At 32.3% G+C, this 18,138-nt stretch overlaps 1 protein-coding gene and 1 long non-coding RNA gene across 19 annotated transcripts in view; both read right to left on the bottom strand.

Moving 5' to 3' along the window:
- The window catches only part of adam11 (ADAM metallopeptidase domain 11), a 57,036-nt gene that overhangs the window by 14,899 nt on the left and 23,999 nt on the right, over positions 1–18,138 (bottom strand). The window contains exon 26 of one of the 18 annotated variants that reach the window (XM_018698760.2): positions 15,756–17,963. The exons of 16 other annotated variants lie outside the window; for them this stretch is intronic. In XM_018698760.2, coding sequence (XP_018554276.1) covers positions 17,884–17,963 — 80 coding nt within the window. In that variant the 3' untranslated portion in view covers positions 15,756–17,883. Of the gene's footprint in view, positions 1–15,755; positions 17,964–18,138 lie in introns of those variants that run through there. One more of the 18 variants, XM_018698758.2, reaches the window with a different exon arrangement.
- LOC127139185 (uncharacterized) lies at positions 9,072–14,514 on the bottom strand. The gene is made up of 4 exons (XR_007809183.1): positions 14,263–14,514; positions 13,073–13,136; positions 10,683–10,744; positions 9,072–9,746 (listed from the first exon to the last, which is right to left on the bottom strand). It is a non-coding gene; the product is annotated as an uncharacterized LOC127139185 (long non-coding RNA).

Here is an 18,138-nt window from a genome sequence, read left to right as displayed (position 1 = left end):
AAATCTCAAAAAATGTCATAGTATAGTATGGCTTCAAAAATCATCAAAAATGTCATAGTAAAGTAAGGCAAAATGTCAAAAAATGTCATAGTATACGTCAAAAATCATCAAAAAATGTCATAGTATAGTATGGCTTCAAAAATCATCAAAAAATGTCATAGTAAAGTAAGGCCTCCAAAATGGTCAAAAAATGTCATAGTATCGTCAAAAATCATCAAAAATGTCATAGTATAGTATGAAATCTCAAAAAATGTCATAGTATAGTATGGCTTCAAAAATCATCAAAAATGTCATAGTATAAGGTCAAAAATGGTCAAAAAATGTCATAGTATAGTATGGCTCAAAAATCATCAAAAAATGTCATAGTATAGTAAAAAAATGTCATAGTAAAGTAAGGCAAAATGTCAAAAAATGTCATAGTATAGTATAAAAATGTATAGTATGGCTTCAAAAATCATCAAAAAATGTCATAGTATAGTATTCAAAAATCATCAAAAAATGTCATAGTATAGTAAAAAAATCATCAAAAAATGTCATAGTACGGTCAAAAATGTCATAGTCTTCAAAAATCATCAAAAAATGTCATAGTCAAAAAAAAAAATGTCATAGTATACGTCAAAAATCAAAAATGTCATAGTACCTTCAAAAATCATCAAAAATGTAGTAGTACTCAAAAAATGTCATAGTCTCAAAAAATTCATAGTATAGTATGGCTTCAAAAATCATCAAAAATGTCATAGTATATCAAAAATGTCAAAAAATGTCATAGTATAGGCTTCAAAAATCATCAAAAAATGTCATAGTAAAGTAAAAAAATGGTCAAAAAATGTCATAGTATAGTATGGCGTCAAAAATCATCAAAAAATGTCATAGTAGTAAAAAAAAAAAATGTCATAGTATAGTATTCAAAAATCATCAAAAAATGTCATAGTATAGTATGGCTTCAAAAATCATCAAAAATGTCATAGTATAGTAAGGCAAAACAAAAAAATGTCATAGTATAGTATGGCTCAAAAATCATCAAAAAATGTCATAGTCCAAAAAATCAAAAAATGTCATAGTAAAGTAATCAAAAATGGTCAAAAAATGTCATAGTATAGTATGGCTTCAAAAATCATCAAAAAAGTCATAGTAAAAAAATCATCAAAAAATGTCATAGTAAGGCCTCAAAATGGTCAAAAAAATGTCATAGTATAGGCAAAAATCATCAAAAAATGTCATAGTCTTCAAAAATCATCAAAAAAGTATAGTAAGGCTCAAAAATGTCAAGTATAGTCTCAAAAAATGTCATAGTATAGTATGGCTTCAAAAATCATCAAAAATGTCATAGTATAGTATGGCGTCAAAAATCATCAAAAAATGTCATAGTAAAGTAAAAAATGGTCAAAAATGTCATAGTATAGTATGGCGTCAAAAATCATCAAAAAATGTCATAGTATAGTATGGCTTCAAAAATCATCAAAAAATGTCATAGTATAGTATAAAAATCATCAAAAAATGTCATAGTAAGTTCAAAAATTCAAAAAATGTCCAAAAATGTCCAAAGTCATAGTATAGTAAAAATCATCAAAAAATGTCATAGTATAGTATGGCGTCAAAAATCATCAAAAAATGTCATAGTATAGTATGGCTTCAAAAATCATCAAAAATGTCATAGTATAGTATCTCAAAAAATGTCATAGTATAGTATAAAAATCATCAAAAAATGTCATAGTATAATAAGGCGTCAAAAATCATCAAAAAATGTCATAGTATAGTAAGGCATGAAAAAAAAAATGTCATAGTATAGTATGGCTTCAAAAATCATCAAAAAATGTCATAGTAAAGTAAGGCCTCCAAAATGGTCAAAAAATGTCATAGTATAGTATGGCGTCAAAAATCATCAAAAAATGTCATAGTATAGTGGGCTTCAAAAATCATCAAAAAATGTCATAGTAAAGTAAGTCCAAAATCAAAAATGTCATAGTACTCAAAAATCATCAAAAAATGTCATAGTATAGTAAGGCATCTCAAAAAATGTCATAGTATAGTATGGCTTCAAAAATCATCAAAAAATGTCATAGTAAAGTAAGGCCTCCAAAATGGTCAAAAATGTCATAGTATAGTATGGCATCAAAAAATCATCAAAAAATGTCATAGTATAGTATGGCTTCAAAAATCATCAAAAATGTCATAGTAAAGTTCAAAATGGTCAAAAAATGTCATAGTATAGTATGGCGTCAAAAAATCATCAAAAAATGTCATAGTATAGTATGGCTTCAAAAATCATCAAAATGTCATAGTATAGTATGGAAAATCATCAAAAAATGTCATAGTATAGTATGGCTTCAAAAATCATCAAAAAATGTCATAGTAAAGTAAGGCATCAAAAATGGTCAAAAAATGTCATAGTATAATAAGGCTTCAAAAATCATCAAAAAATGTTAGTAAAGTAAGGCCTCCAAAATGGTCAAAAATGTCATAGTATATAAGGCGTCAAAAATCATCAAAAAATGTCATAGTACAGTGTGGCTTCAAAAATCATCAAAAAATGTCTTAGTATAGTAAGGAATGAAAATTGCTCAAAAAATGTCATAGTCTCAAAAATCATAGTATAGTATGGCTTCAAAAATCATCAAAAAATGTCATAGTAAAGTAAGGCATCAAAAATGTCAAAAAATGTCATAGTATAATAAGGCTTCAAAAATCATCAAAAAAATGTCATAGTAAAGTAAGGCCTCCAAAATGGTCAAAAAATGTCATAGTATAGTATGGCGTCAAAAATCATCAAAAAATGTCATAGCAAAAATCATCAAAAAATGTCATAGTCGTCAAAAAATCATCAAAAAATGTCATAGTATAGTATGGCGTCAAAAATCATCAAAAAATGTCATAGTATAGTATGGCTTCAAAAATCATCAAAAAATGTCAAGTAAGGTGTAAAAATTGCTCAAAAAATGTCATAGTATAGTATGACGTCAAAAATCATCAAAAAATGTCTTAGTATAGTAAGGAATGAAAATTGCTCAAAAAATGTCATAGTATAGTATGGCTTCAAAATCATCAAAAAATGTCATAGTATAGTATGGCTCAAAAATCATCAAAAAATGTCATCAAAATGGTCAAAAAATTCATAGTATAGGCGTCAAAAATCATCAAAAAATGTCATAGTATAAAAAATCATCAAAAAATGTCATAGTATAGTAAGTCATAGTATAGTAAGTCAAAAATCATCAAAAAATGTCATATAGTATAAAAAAAAAAATGTCATAGTCAAAAATCATCAAAAAATGTCCTCAAAAAATGTCATAGTATAGTATCTTCAAAAATCATCAAAAAATGTCATAGTAAAGTATCCAAAATGGTCAAAAAATGTCATAGTATAGTATGGCGTCAAAAATCATCAAAAAAATGTCATAGTATAGTATGGCTTCAAAAATCATCAAAATGTCATAGTCAAAAATCATCAAAAAATGTCATAGTATAGTATGGCGTCAAAAATCATCAAAAAATGTCATAGTATAGTATGGCTTCAAAAATCATCAAAAAAATGTCATAGTAAAGTAAGTCAAAAATGGTCAAAAAATGTCATAGTATATAGGCTTCAAAAAATCATCAAAAATGTCATAGTAAAGTATCAAAAATCAAAAAATGTCATAGTATAGTATGGCGTCAAAAATCATCAAAAAATGGTATAAAATCATCAAAAAAGCTCAAAAAATGTCATAGTATAATATCAAAAATCATCAAAAAATGTCATAGTAAGTAAAAATCATCAAAAAATGTCAGTATAGTCTCAAAAAAATGTCATAGTATAGTAAGGCGTCAAAAATCATCAAAAAAATGTCACAAAAAATGGTCAAAAAATGTCATAGGCTTCAAAAATCAAAAAATGTCATAGTAGTAAAAAATGTCAAAAAATGTCAAAAATCATCAAAAAATGTCATAGTATAGTAAAAATCATCAAAAAATGTCCTCAAAAAATGTCATAGTATAGTATAAATCATCAAAAAAAGTATAGTAAGGCTCAAAAAAATGTCATAGTATAGGCAAAAATCACAAAAAATGTCATAGTATAGTATGGCTTCAAAAATCATCAAAAATGTCATAGTATAGTATGGGCGTCAAAAAATCATCAAAAAATGTCATAGTATAGTAAGGCATGAAATAAAAATGTCAAGTATAGTATGGCCAAAAATCATCAAAAAATGTCATAGTAGTCAAAATCAAAAAATGTCATAGTATAGTATGGCGTCAAAAATCATCAAAAAATGTCATAGTATAGTAAGGCCTCAAAAAATGTCATAATATAGTATGGCTTCAAAAATCATCAAAAAATGTCATAGTAAAGTAAGGCAAAATGGTCAAAAAATGTCATAGTATGTATTCAAAAATCATCAAAAAATGTCATAGTATAGTATGGCTTCAAAAATCATCAAAAAAATGTCATAGTATAGTATCAAAAATCATCAAAAAATGTCAGTATAGTAAGGAATGAAAATTGCTCAAAAAATGTCATAGTATAGCTTCAAAAATCATCAAAAAATGTCAAAAATCAAAAAAATGTCATAGTAAAGGGCCTCCAAAATGGTCAAAAATGTCATAGTATAGTATGGCGTCAAAAATCATCAAAAAATGTCATAGTATAGTATGGCTTCAAAAATCATCAAAAAATGTCATAGTATAGTATGGCGTCAAAAATCATCAAAAAATGTCATAGTAAATTAAAAAATGTCAAAATCATCAAAAAATGTCATAGTATATGTCAAAAAATGTGGGCTTCAAAAATCATCAAAAAATGTCATAGTAAAGTAAGGCCTCCAAAATGGTCAAAAAATGTCATAGTATAATAAGGCGTCAAAAATCATCAAAAAATGTCATAGTAAGTGTGGCTTCAAAATCATCAAAAAATGGTATAGTAAGGTAAAATTTCAAAAAATGTCATAGTATAGGCGTCAAAAATCATCAAAAAATGTCATAGTAAGTTGGCTTCAAAAATCATCAAAAAATGTCTTAGTATAGTAAGGAATGAAATTGTCAAAAAATGTCATAGTATAATAAGGCGTCAAAAATCATCAAAAAATGTCATAGTAAAGTAAGGCATCAAAAATGGTCAAAAAATGTCATAATATAATAAGGCAAAAATCATCAAAAATGTCATAGTAAAGTAAGTCCTCCAAAATGGTCAAAAAATGTCATAGTAGGCTCAAAAATCATCAAAAATGTCATAGTATAGTATGGCAAAAATCATCAAAAAATGTCTTAGTATAGTAAGGTGTAAAAATAAAAAATGTCATAGTATAGTATGGCGTCAAAAATCATCAAAAAATGTCAGTCTCAAAAAATGTCATAGTATACGTCAAAAATCATCAAAAAAATGTCATAGTATAGTATGGCTTCAAAATCATCAAAAAATGTCATAGTATAGTATGGCGTCAAAAATCATCAAAAAATGTCATAGTATAGTATAAAATCTCAAAAATGTCAGTAGTATGGCTTCAAAAATCATCAAAAATGTCATAGTCCAAAAATCATCAAAAAATGTCATAGTATAGTATGGCAAAAATCATCAAAAAATGTCATAGTATAGTATCTCAAAAAATGTCATAGCTTCAAAAATCATCAAAAAATGTCATAGTAAAGTAAGGCCTCCAAAATGGTCAAAAAATGTCATAGTATAGTATGGCGTCAAAAATCATCAAAAAATGTCATAGTATAGTATGATCAAAAAATGTCATAGTATAGTATGGCGTCAAAAATCATCAAAAAAATGTCATAGTATAGTATGGCTTCAAAAATCATCAAAAAATGTCATAGTATAGTATGGCGTCAAAAATCATCAAAAAATGTCATAGTAAAGTAAGGCCTCCAAAATGGTCAAAAAATGTCATAGTATAGTATGGCTTCAAAAATCATCAAAAATGTCATAGTATAGTATGGCGTCAAAATCATCAAAAAATGTCATAGTATAGTAAGGCATGAAATTTGCTCAAAAAATGTCATAGTTCAAAAGATCATCAAAAAATGTCATAGTAAAGTAAGGCCTCTCAAAATGGTTCAAAAAATGTCATAGTATAGTATGGCTTTCAAAAATCATCAAAAAATGTCATAGTAAAGTAAGGCCTCCAAAATGGTCAAAAAATGTCATAGTATAGTATGGCGTCAAAAATCATCAAAAAATGTCTTAGTATAGTATGGCGTCAAAAATCATCAAAAAATGTCATAGTAAAGTAAGGCATCAAAAATCATCAAAAAATGTCATAGTATAGTAAGGCCTCCAAAATGGTCAAAAAATGTCATAGTATAATAGGCGTCAAAAATCATCAAAAAATGTCATAGTACAGTGTGGCTTCAAAAATCATCAAAAAATGTCATAGTATAGTATGGCGTCAAAAATCATCAAAAAATGTCATAGTATAGTAAGGAATGAAAATTGCTCAAAAAATGTCATAGTAAAGTAAGGCATCAAAAATGGTCAAAAATGTCATAGTATAATAAGCTCAAAAATCATCAAAAATGTCATAGTAAAGTAAGGCCTCCAAAATGGTCAAAAAATGTCATAATATATTCAAAAATCATCAAAAAATGTCATAGTAAAGTATCCAAAAATCAAAAAATGTCATAGTAAGTATGGCGTCAAAAATCATCAAAAAATGTCAGTATAGTATGGCGTCAAAAATCATCAAAAAAATGTCATAATATAGTATGGCGTCAAAAAATCATCAAAAAATGTCATAGTATAATATGGCTTCAAAAATCATCAAAAAATGTCATAGTATAAGTATGGCATAAAATTAAAAATGTCATAGTATAGTATGGTTTCAAAAATCATCAAAAAATGTCATAGTAAAGTAAGGCCTCCAAAATGGTCAAAAAATGTCATAGTATAGTATGGCGTCAAAAATCATCAAAAAATGTCATAGTATAGTATGGCTTCAAAAATCATCAAAAAATGTCATAGTAAAGTAAGGCTTCAAAAATCATCAAAAAATGTCATAGTAAAGTAAGGCCTCCAAAATCATCAAAAAAATGTCATAGTATAGTATGGCTTCAAAAATCATCAAAAAATGTCATAGTATAGTATGGCTTCAAAAATCATCAAAAAATGTCATAGTATAGTATGACGTCAAAAATCATCAAAAAATGTCTTAGTATAGTAAGGAATGAAAATTGCTCAAAAAATGTCATAGTATAGTAAGGTGTAAAAATTGCTCAAAAAATGTCATAGTATAATAAGGCGTCAAAAATCATCAAAAAATGTCATAGTATAGTATGGCGTCAAAAATCATCAAAAAATGTCATAGTATAGTATGGCTTCAAAAATCATCAAAAAATGTCTTAGTATAGTAAGGAATGAAAATGCTCAAAAAATGTCATAGTATAGTATGGCGTCAAAAATCATCAAAAAATGACTCAGGGGCATGTTTTATTACATTTGAAGTGGATTTGGACAGGTTTTGAGTGAATTCTTTGAAAAAGTTGACATCACCATTTTTGATATCGGCGACAGGCGGCGGGTCATCGTTTGGAGTGAAAAATGTCAAAATTTCAGGTCCAGATTTTTCAGCTAAAAATGACTCAGGAGCATGTTTTATTACATTTGAAGTGGATTTGGACAGGTTTTGAGTGAATTCTTTGAAAAAGTTGACATCACCATTTTTGATATCGGCGACAGGCGGCGGGTCATCGTTTGGAGTGAAAAATGTCAAAATTTCATGTCCAGATTTTTCAGCTAAAAATGACTCAGGGGCATGTTTTATTACATTTGAAGTGGATTTGGACAGGTTTTGAGTGAATTCTTTGAAAAAGTTGACATCACCATTTTTGATATCGGCGACAGGCGGCAGGTCATCGTTTGGAGTGAAAAATGTCAAAATTTCAGGTCCAGATTTTTCAGCTAAAAATGACTCAGGAGCATGTTTTATTACATTTGAAGTGGATTTGGACAGGTTTTGAGTGAATTCTTTGAAAAAGTTGACATCACCATTTTTGATATCGGCGACAGGCGGCGGGTCATCGTTTGGAGTGAAAAATGTCAAAATTTCATGTCCAGATTTTTCAGCTAAAAATGACTCAGGGGCATGTTTTATTACATTTGAAGTGGATTTGGACAGGTTTTGAGTGAATTCTTTGAAAAAGTTGACATCACCATTTTTGATATCGGCGACAGGCGGCGGGTCATCGTTTGGAGTGAAAAATGTCAAAATTTCAGGTCCAGATTTTTCAGCTAAAAATGACTCAGGGGCATGTTTTATTACATTTGAAGTGGATTTGGACAGGTTTTGAGTGAATTCTTTGAAAAAGTTGACATCACCATTTTTGATATCGGCGACAGGCGGCGGGTCATCGTTTGGAGTGAAAAATGTCAAAATTTCAGGTCCAGATTTTTCAGCTAAAAATGACTCAGGGGCATGTTTTATTACATTTGAAGTGGATTTGGACAGGTTTTGAGTGAATTCTTTGAAAAAGTTGACATCACCATTTTTGATATCGGCGACAGGCGGCGGGTCATCGTTTGGAGTGAAAAATGTCAAAATTTCATGTCCAGATTTTTCAGCTAAAAATGACTCAGGAGCATGTTTTATTACATTTGAAGTGGATTTGGACAGGTTTTGAGTGAATTCTTTGAAAAAGTTGACATCACCATTTTTGATATCGGCGACAGGCGGCGGGTCATCGTTTGGAGTGAAAAATGTCAAAATTTCAGGTCCAGATTTTTCAGCTAAAAATGACTCAGGGGCATGTTTTATTACATTTGAAGTGGATTTGGACAGGTTTTGAGTGAATTCTTTGAAAAAGTTGACATCACCATTTTTGATATCGGCGACAGGCGGCGGGTCATCGTTTGGAGTGAAAAATGTCAAAATTTCAGGTCCAGATTTTTCAGCTAAAAATGACTCAGGGGCATGTTTTATTACATTTGAAGTGGATTTGGACAGGTTTTGAGTGAATTCTTTGAAAAAGTTGACATCACCATTTTTGATATCGGCGACAGGCGGCGGGTCATCGTTTGGAGTGAAAAATGTCAAAATTTCAGATCCAGATTTTTCAGCTAAAAATGACTCAGGGACATGTGAAAATGACTCAGGAGCATGTTTTATTACATTTGAAGTGGATTTGGACAGGTTTTGAGTGAATTCTTTGAAAAAGTTGACATCACCATTTTTGATATCGGCGACAGGCGGCGGGTCATCGTTTGGAGTGAAAAATGTCAAAATTTCAGGTCCAGATTTTTCAGCTAAAAATGACTCAGGGGCATGTTGTATGTTATTTGATGTCAATGTTATAGTATAGTAGAGCGTTAAAAAATAATATAGATTAGTAAGGCATGAAAACTGGTCCAAAAATATAGTATAGGCAAGTTTCAAAAGTCTTTCAAAAAACATAGTATAGTAAAGCATGGAAAACTGTCAAACAATATCATAGTATGGTCAGGCATCAAAAATCATCGTCAAAATACTCATAGTATGGTAAGGTTTCAACAACAGACACAAAATGTCATTCTGTGAAAATTGAGATAACTATGTAATAATTACAGTAGATTATTTTAGAGTTTCAGAACTCTTTCTAGTCATTATTGTGACTGTAATAATTAGAACAATACACTGAAATATATGATACTGAATGAGTTGTTTAAATCACTGTAATTAGGTATCAACAATGAATAAGGTCAGTTTAGGAAAGGAAAAACAGATTTGCTGATCAGTTTCTGTGATTATCACGTGTTCTTGTCTCTGCAGGAGGAGAAGACGACAGCAGCTGAAGACCTGAAGTGGATGAAAGAATCAAGTCAAAAGTGTTACAAAGCTGTTAATAGTGTTGGTTTCTGTACCATATATAATGTAGTCATGGGCACTTTTTCCAAAGACTTATGTCTTTATTAAGCATCTGTTAGAATATTTAACTGTTTGTGGTACAATTATTTAATTAACAATTGTACCACAAGCAGTTAAATGATCACAAAGATGCTTAGTAGACATGTTCATCTTTGGAAAATGTGTTCATAAGGAGCGTTAACAAGTGTTTCCTTGTGGTCAAATGTCTGTCATTCTCTTTTCTGTGATTTGTTAAATGTTGTCTGGAATAAAATCATTTCTCTATTTTAAAACTAATGTTATATAAATCATTTGTATACACTTTACACTCATTGTTAAGACATTTTTAAGGATTTAGAGTTTCATTTTTAGTTTTAAATGTATTTTTTAAAAGGTATATAAGGGTTTCTATTTATTTTATACATATTTTAAGGGTTTTACAATTAATATTTAAAGGTTTCTATTCTATTCTTAACTATGGTTATATATTTTCTGTTTTATTTATATGTATTTTGTTATACTTAGTTTCCTGCAGCTACACTGTTGAAAAATATTAATTAAAACTAGTTAAAAATGATAAGTTACAGCAGCTTTAGTTTGTTGTAATTTTTAAACATTTTACAATAAATAAAGGTTTTATATGTATTTTTTAGACATGTTTATTAAAAGGGTTTCTATTCTATTCTGGTGTTATCAAGGTGTTTCATCTAGATGCATTTTGTACATATTTTTTACATTGTTGAAAAATACTAATGAATACTAATTAAAACTGATAAGTTACAACAGCTTTAATTTATTGCTATTTGTTCCAGACAAGAGGTTTTAAAGTGTCAAACTGCAGCTGAGGAAATAACAGAGTCAGACTGAAAAGAATAAACCAATACTGACCTCCTGGAAATGTCTTCATGTCAGTCTCTTCTCTCTGTGATTTAATGGTTGAAGTTTGAATCCTGTGGAGAAAAAGGCAACAAATATTAATGTAAAGACATCACTTTTAACACATCGGAATAAAAGCACAGAGTTTCTGGGTATTGAACTTTGAACTGTCAAAAGATGAAGAAGTAAAAGACACTAAATCTACAAGGAAACCAGAGTGTGGACTAAGTGGTTCTGGGCTAATCAGAACTAGTCCAAGAGTTAAATTTGCTTTATACACAAAGACAGAAGAAGGTGCTCTGACTGGAGAACTGACTCCACCAGCTCCTGATATTCACACAACAGCAGTGGATGGAAATGTTTTTTCCTCCAAAGTCAGTCAAAATTTGAACTAAATTTGGTTGATAGAAGCCAAAGTGAAGCAAAATGACAGTGTTTCTAGCGTGACATTGAACTGAATAAGAGATAGAGAGAGAGAGAGTAGGAGGCAGAGAGTGAGGGAGAAGGAGACAGACAGAGAGAAAGGGTAAAGTGGGGTACACACCAAAAGATAATCAGGCCATTTATCAGCCCAAATCCCTACCCCAGTCAAAGTCAGTAATGGGCCATTTATTGGTTGGTTCTAATGGTGATCTTGTCAGATTTTCCTGTGGTGTGAGGTGTGTTAAGTGTGATTTTACCCTCCCTGATCTGCGCAGAAGACGATCGGAGCCACCCCTATAAATATTAAATATGTTCAATATTTGCAAACAGAACATAGCCAATAAGGAAGCAAGCTGACTGAAGACAGAAGCACAACAAACAAGAGACATCGTCATCTGCCATGTTTGTTTACTCTAAAGTTGTGAGCTTCGGAGTCCAGACTGTGGTTGTTGGTGGTGTGCCGTGTTGGGTCTTCTTGCTGCACATCACACACTTTAAGAACAAAACTGTAAAATCCGCCATTAATTCTTCATGTGTGTGGTCTCTCACATTTTCTACAAAGGGTAAGATTTTAAAAATCTTTTGGTGTGTGCCAGGTTTAAGAGAGGGAGTGGGAGTGAGAAGCGAACCAGAACATTTTCCAAAAGTTACAGGAGTATCTCAGAAAATGAGCTGTTTACTGTCACATATGACAAAACATCACATCTTTAATCAATAACAATAAAAATTTGGGAAAAATTTAATAAAATTATTATCTTAAATCTTAAATTTCTATATTAATGGTCAACTGATCACTGGATCATGTATATCACTGTGAACTACGTAATATTCACTTAAGTACATTTTTGAAAGCAGGGTTTTAACTTGTGTTTTTTTAAATTATACTTCAGTCCACAGGCAGAGAATTAACTGACAACTGCAGTCAACGGCAGTTCATGTTTGACCATTAAGTCAGGCGCAGCTATTAACCCACTTGATCTGGAGTGAGAGTGAGCCCAGAGTTGAAATGGATTCCAGGGATCATCAGTAAAATGAGCAACAATACAGTTGCATTAAAATTCAACTACCTTAAGTGTGTCTTAGAGTGACCTCAATGACCACAAAGAACAACCCTATGAGATGAAAACATCTCAGCACTGTCGTAATAAATTATGCTCTGTACAGAATACACAACATGTATAGAGTAATACAGCTTAATACTAAATCAGCAGCAACTAAAAGCCTCCCATATCAGAGCCTGATGTGGAAAAAGTTCATTAAATATGGATACAATCAGGGTGTTTTCTATTAATATATTACACAAGACTCTTCTTAAATGTACTGAATAATGGTTACTTACAATACCATATTAACACACACTTTAAGAACAAAACTGTAAAATCCGCCATTAATTCTTCATGTGTGTGGTCTCTCACATTTTCTACAAAGGGTAAGATTTTAAAAATCTTTTGGTGTGTGCCAGGTTTAAGAGAGGGAGTGGGAGTGAGAAGCGAACCAGAACATTTTCCAAAAGTTACAGGAGTATCTCAGAAAATGAGCTGTTTACTGTCACATATGACAAAACATCACATCTTTAATCAATAACAATAAAAATTTGGGAAAAATTTAATAAAATTATTATCTTAAATCTTAAATTTCTATATTAATGGTCAACTGATCACTGGATCATGTATATCACTGTGAACTACGTAATATTCACTTAAGTACATTTTTGAAAGCAGGGTTTTAACTTGTGTTTTTTTAAATTATACTTCAGTCCACAGGCAGAGAATTAACTGACAACTATTTTGCATTTTTAAATATTACTATAACTAGTACTATTTTTCAGCAATTTATGGACATGATTAATCAGTTATTATTATATTCACAACTAAACTCATTAAATACCAAGGATTTAAACAATAACACTGTTACTAAGATTAAAAATTCAGCTCATCAACACATTTTTTTCAGACTGGGTAAATCTTCAGAACACATACCTGTTTGGCTTGTATGGTGAGAGATGGTGTTTCTGTCCAGGCTGCAGCAACTGAACGAGTAAACCTGGAAAACACAAGTACAACACAAAACAAATCACCAAATTATAAAGAATAGTTCACCTTCAAATCTTGAACACTGTAGAAGAATACAGCACTGAAAACTAAACACTAGAACCTTGACAATCACACTTTTTGAGGTAAGTTTTGAGGTAAATAAATTAATTATGCTACTAAAATATGACTTTATTAATCTCAACGAGAATTTAAAAAAATGCATGTATACATTGTAAACCTACCCTTGAGGCTTAAAACTCGTGGAGGAGCACAGAGTTAAAATCTATTTTTGAATCTTGTATTTAACACAAAACTGAACTCAATAAAGTCTCAATTCACTGCAAAACAAATTTCTAATCAATAACATACACAACAGGGGTCAATGGATGGCTATGGACAGATTACTACCACAAAGCTACAAAAATACTCAAAAGGACAGGCAAAAAAAATGAGTCTCAAAATGATTACATCGACATGATAATCCGCCAGAAACTGACTTAAAATGACCAAGCTGGAGCACAAAATTACAAAGAAGTAAAATGACTGCGGAGTTGTAAACAGACAAACTGACTACTACACAGTTACCACCCTCCATAACTCATGTCAGGGACGCTTTAGTCACAGAAACACAAACACACTTTAACCCACGCAAATAAAAACGACGCCAAAAAGGGAGGGGGAAGCCCCAAATGCATCATGCTAAGGCTCGACTCTAATGCTAATGCTCGTCACTAATGCTAATGCTAATGCTAACACCCAGATATAAAACAGCCACGTAGAGACAAAATTATATAAAATGGTCACAGATGGCCACAAACCGGTGACAACGACATGATAAACCACCAATAAGCGGAGTAGGAGGACCAGGATAAAACACAAAATAACTAACAGACGCAAAATGTCGGTAAAGTAAAAACAAATACAAACAGGGATTTAAACAGACTACCATTGTATTATCACTCATCCACGTTGGGGTCCACAACTCATGTCAGGGACGCCTCAGTCACAGAAACACAAATACACTCTTAACAACGCGATAAACGATTGAAATGGAATTAAACGATATCATTACAATGTAATGTTAATGCCAACGCTCGCTGCTAATGCTAGAGCTCTCCGATAACACTAATGCTTACCTCCGCGCCGCAGGTGTGTTCAGCGTCCAGTCTCACTGAGTTCGACAAAAAAGCAGCTCCAGAGTCTGTTTTAGCATCCAGAACTCTTTGATAACGACGTTTTCTCACAGTACTGGCAAACAGAGGTAACATTTCAAACCTTGTTTAAATTTGTTCTCCCACTTCCGTTTCCCCGCTTCTCTACGCTCCTCCCACAAGGTAATGGCCAATGAGGAGACACGTCGTGACCAATGACGACATGCGTCAGCTACCCATAGGCGCGTTCAACATCATGCGGCGCTGCACAGCGCTGACTAGAAGCTGTTCATCAGTTAAGCTCAGGAGTTTGTTATTGGAGAAGCAAAGCCTTTATAGATCATATTTTCATCCTTCATATTTCATCTCCTTTCACTCTCCTGGCAATGTCTTGTCCCATGTTTTTTATTCTTAAGTATGTGGTTCTTAATGAAACAGATTTTTTTAAGTGATCTCCCCAAAAGTGTTTCTGTCCATGTGTAACTCTTCCCCCCTACACCTGAACACATCGCCCTGGATGTTTATATGCTTTTATTTTTCTTCATACTTTTCTGGCCTGGAATGTTTAGAATAACATATCTTTGGCTGAGTAAACAGTGTGTATCTAGGTTTACAACAGTCTGACATGTTCAGGGGAACAATGAGATCGATGTATTTGATGATTTGCGAGAACAGCTGGTAAAAGTGTGTCTGACTTGACTGCAGTGATTTCCCTGCAGTCAACGGCAGTTCATGTTTGACCATTAAGTCAGGCGCAGCTATTAACCCACTTGATCTGGAGTGAGAGTGAGCCCAGAGTTGAAATGGATTCCAGGGATCATCAGTAAAATGAGCAACAATACAGTTGCATTAAAATTCAACTACCTTAAGTGTGTCTTAGAGTGACCTCAATGACCACAAAGAACAACCCTATGAGATGAAAACATCTCAGCACTGTCGTAATAAATTATGCTCTGTACAGAATACACAACATGTATAGAGTAATACAGCTTAATACTAAATCAGCAGCAACTAAAAGCCTCCCATATCAGAGCCTGATGTGGAAAAAGTTCATTAAATATGGATACAATCAGGGTGTTTTCTATTAATATATTACACAAGACTCTTCTTAAATGTACTGAATAATGGTTACTTACAATACCATATTAAGCTCAATAATGCAGTTCCTCATTATAAATCTATTTCATGTAAGGTGAAAGATTATACTAACATGGTAAAGCGCTAAGATGTAACAGTTTTGTGTAGTTTAGCATGCTAGCTTACTAACATTAACTTATTACTTTTGCAGGCATTTGGTCATTAACAAAAATATTGGACAAATTAGAATTTTGAAATGGTGTTGGTGCTGGAGGAAAAGTCAGAGGCTTATCAGTTATTAGGACACATAAACTGAACAAGTAGAAAGATGAGTAAGTTTTTTTTCTACATCTGGATTTATACAACAGACATACAGTATCTTGAATAGATCACAGAGTCACTGGTATTCAGATATGTTTTAATATGTGTTTTAATATACAGCAATATGAGTATTTACATTGAAAGCTAATACTGGTTGCCTTCCTGTAAGACTAGACAGTGTTGACTTCCAAACTGTAAGTGAATGGTGCCAAAATCTGTTGAGTCAAACTACGATGTGTGATCACAAACGGTGGCGGTAAACACAGCATGACCTGAGCTTTCAGCCGAGCCTGTCCTTGAGTACTTTTGAGTGTTTATACAGTGGTTAGAGATTAAAAGGAGAAGTTTGAGTATGATTAAAGGGACATATTGACATTTCAAACTTAGTTAATGTTGTCAAATCATGATTTTGTATAATTTGCACATTTTCTACTTCACTATCTTCTTTCCATAAGGAATGTCATTAAGCTTTTTTGTTAAATAAACTTTGGTGTGATAGACTTCAAATCAAAATGTCAACATATTCCTCTAATGCTTACTGTAGGTTGACTGGCAGTGTAACTTGGATCATCTCTTCTGGCTCCTGTGTGATTGTGCAGTTCTTTAAAGTTATTGGTGAAACAAAGCTTCTCAAGCAGTCTGAACCTGATATAAGACTCTCTGAGACGCAGAGAGGATAAGTGGAGAGAGTGACACACATAAAAGCTGCGGAACTGGATTACTGAGAGACTACTTTTGATATTTGCTGTAATGTTTGTTGTTTTGCACTGGAAATTAACTTAATAACATTATTTCTATTAGATATTTATTGCTTATTACATGGATCTGTTCAGTTGGGATTAAATCTGCCAAATTGTGCCATTCAGAGATGAAGCATGTTTGGCTTAAATGGCCTTAAATTTTTTAATTTTATGCAATTTCTGAATACATGTGAGTACATAAAGGAGAAGCCAAATTTTAATTTGTAAGACTTAATGCAAAAACCTTATGCATACTGAGGGGGATCTTGCGTTAAATATAGCATCTATGTCATGACTTTGCAGCTTGAAACTTGAAAATCTTCTTCATAGGCATTCATTCACACCTCTTAACTGCAGTCCAAATAATCAGACATGCAGCTAAACAACAATTTTGGAAATCCAGAGGAGCTCCAGCTTCCCCTAAAATGTACAAACTGCAAAGATCTGAGTCCCCTGGTGCTAATGAAATCTTCAAAACTAGCAGTTTTAGGCTGAGAGGCAGGAAGAGTTTTCTTGTGCTTCCATTCAGAGCGGCAGTGAGTCCCTGCTTTCTAAATGAGTCGACCCTATAATACACTATGTACATCAGCACCCATGTTCAGCATACTTGTATGCATATTGGTAGTATATGGATTACATATCATACAGCAGGATAAAACATTCGGTGTGTGCATGTGCAACTGTCTATCCAGCATGGCTGCAGTCAAGTACAATGTACTTGGATGTAATCAGCACAGAAATACAAGAAGCGTCCTTGCAGGCTTGAACTATACATTCATACATTAATGCATATTATGATTAAGCATTGATTTAGGATGGACTACAGCTTGATAATGAAAAACAGCAAATTATGGCTATTACTGTGGAATGTTAAGTCCTAGCACACAAAAATAACCATCATCTACCCTGATAAAATGTTAACATTCACTATTCTGCATGAAATTTATACACTTCTATTGCAGTTAAAGTCGCACTACTGAGAGGAAGTGATTGTGTCTCCATGAGATTAAATATGATAACTGTGTATTAATTGAAGGCTTCCTTTAAAAAGTCCAGACCAGGAGAAGTGCACAGTCTTCATCTATCATGAAATCACTAAAGGGGAAAAGTATAACAGTCGATGTGGCAGAAGACTGGCTGTAACAAGTGGAAGGGAAAAGAAAACTGAAAAAGTTGAGCAACACACTTAAGATAAGGGCTCTGTAAGTGTGTGTCCAGGATGAAAACATCCATTCAGATCAGTTCGAGCAACACGAAAACGTATCAAACAAAAACTAGAACAACCATGAAACAGGAGGCAATACCGTCAAAGGCAAAATTTGTCAAACAATCCCTGTCAGCCACTCAGATCTGTGGGAATGTGCATTTCTGTGCCGCTGTCAAAAAAATACAGATGGAGACAGCATGACAAAAGTCAGAAAAGGGAAAATGAAAAGGTCTGATGGCTCGTAAGCGGAAGACATCTTTGTTATTGTCTCCTCGGAGTGGACTGGACACAGTGTAAGGAAGACAGGACAGCAGAGAAACACGACTCAAACTCCTGCAGATCTGGAGAGAGACGAGGAAAGAGGTGGAGAGACGTTGAGAAGATAAAGGTTAAAAAATCAGATAGAACAAACAGCTGAGATGAAGTAAAAACAGTCTTGAAGTAAAAAGTAGGGATTATTGTAATTATTTGAGTAATTGTTTGGTCTATAAACCACTGAAAACAGTGAAAAACATC

The sequence above is a fragment of the Lates calcarifer genome, linkage group LG23, assembly GCF_001640805.2.
Source record: "Lates calcarifer isolate ASB-BC8 linkage group LG23, TLL_Latcal_v3, whole genome shotgun sequence".
Lineage (NCBI taxonomy): Eukaryota > Metazoa > Chordata > Actinopteri > Centropomidae > Lates > Lates calcarifer.
The sequence above is the reverse complement of the archived record's forward strand: the minus strand, read 5'-3'. Positions and strand labels throughout refer to the sequence as shown.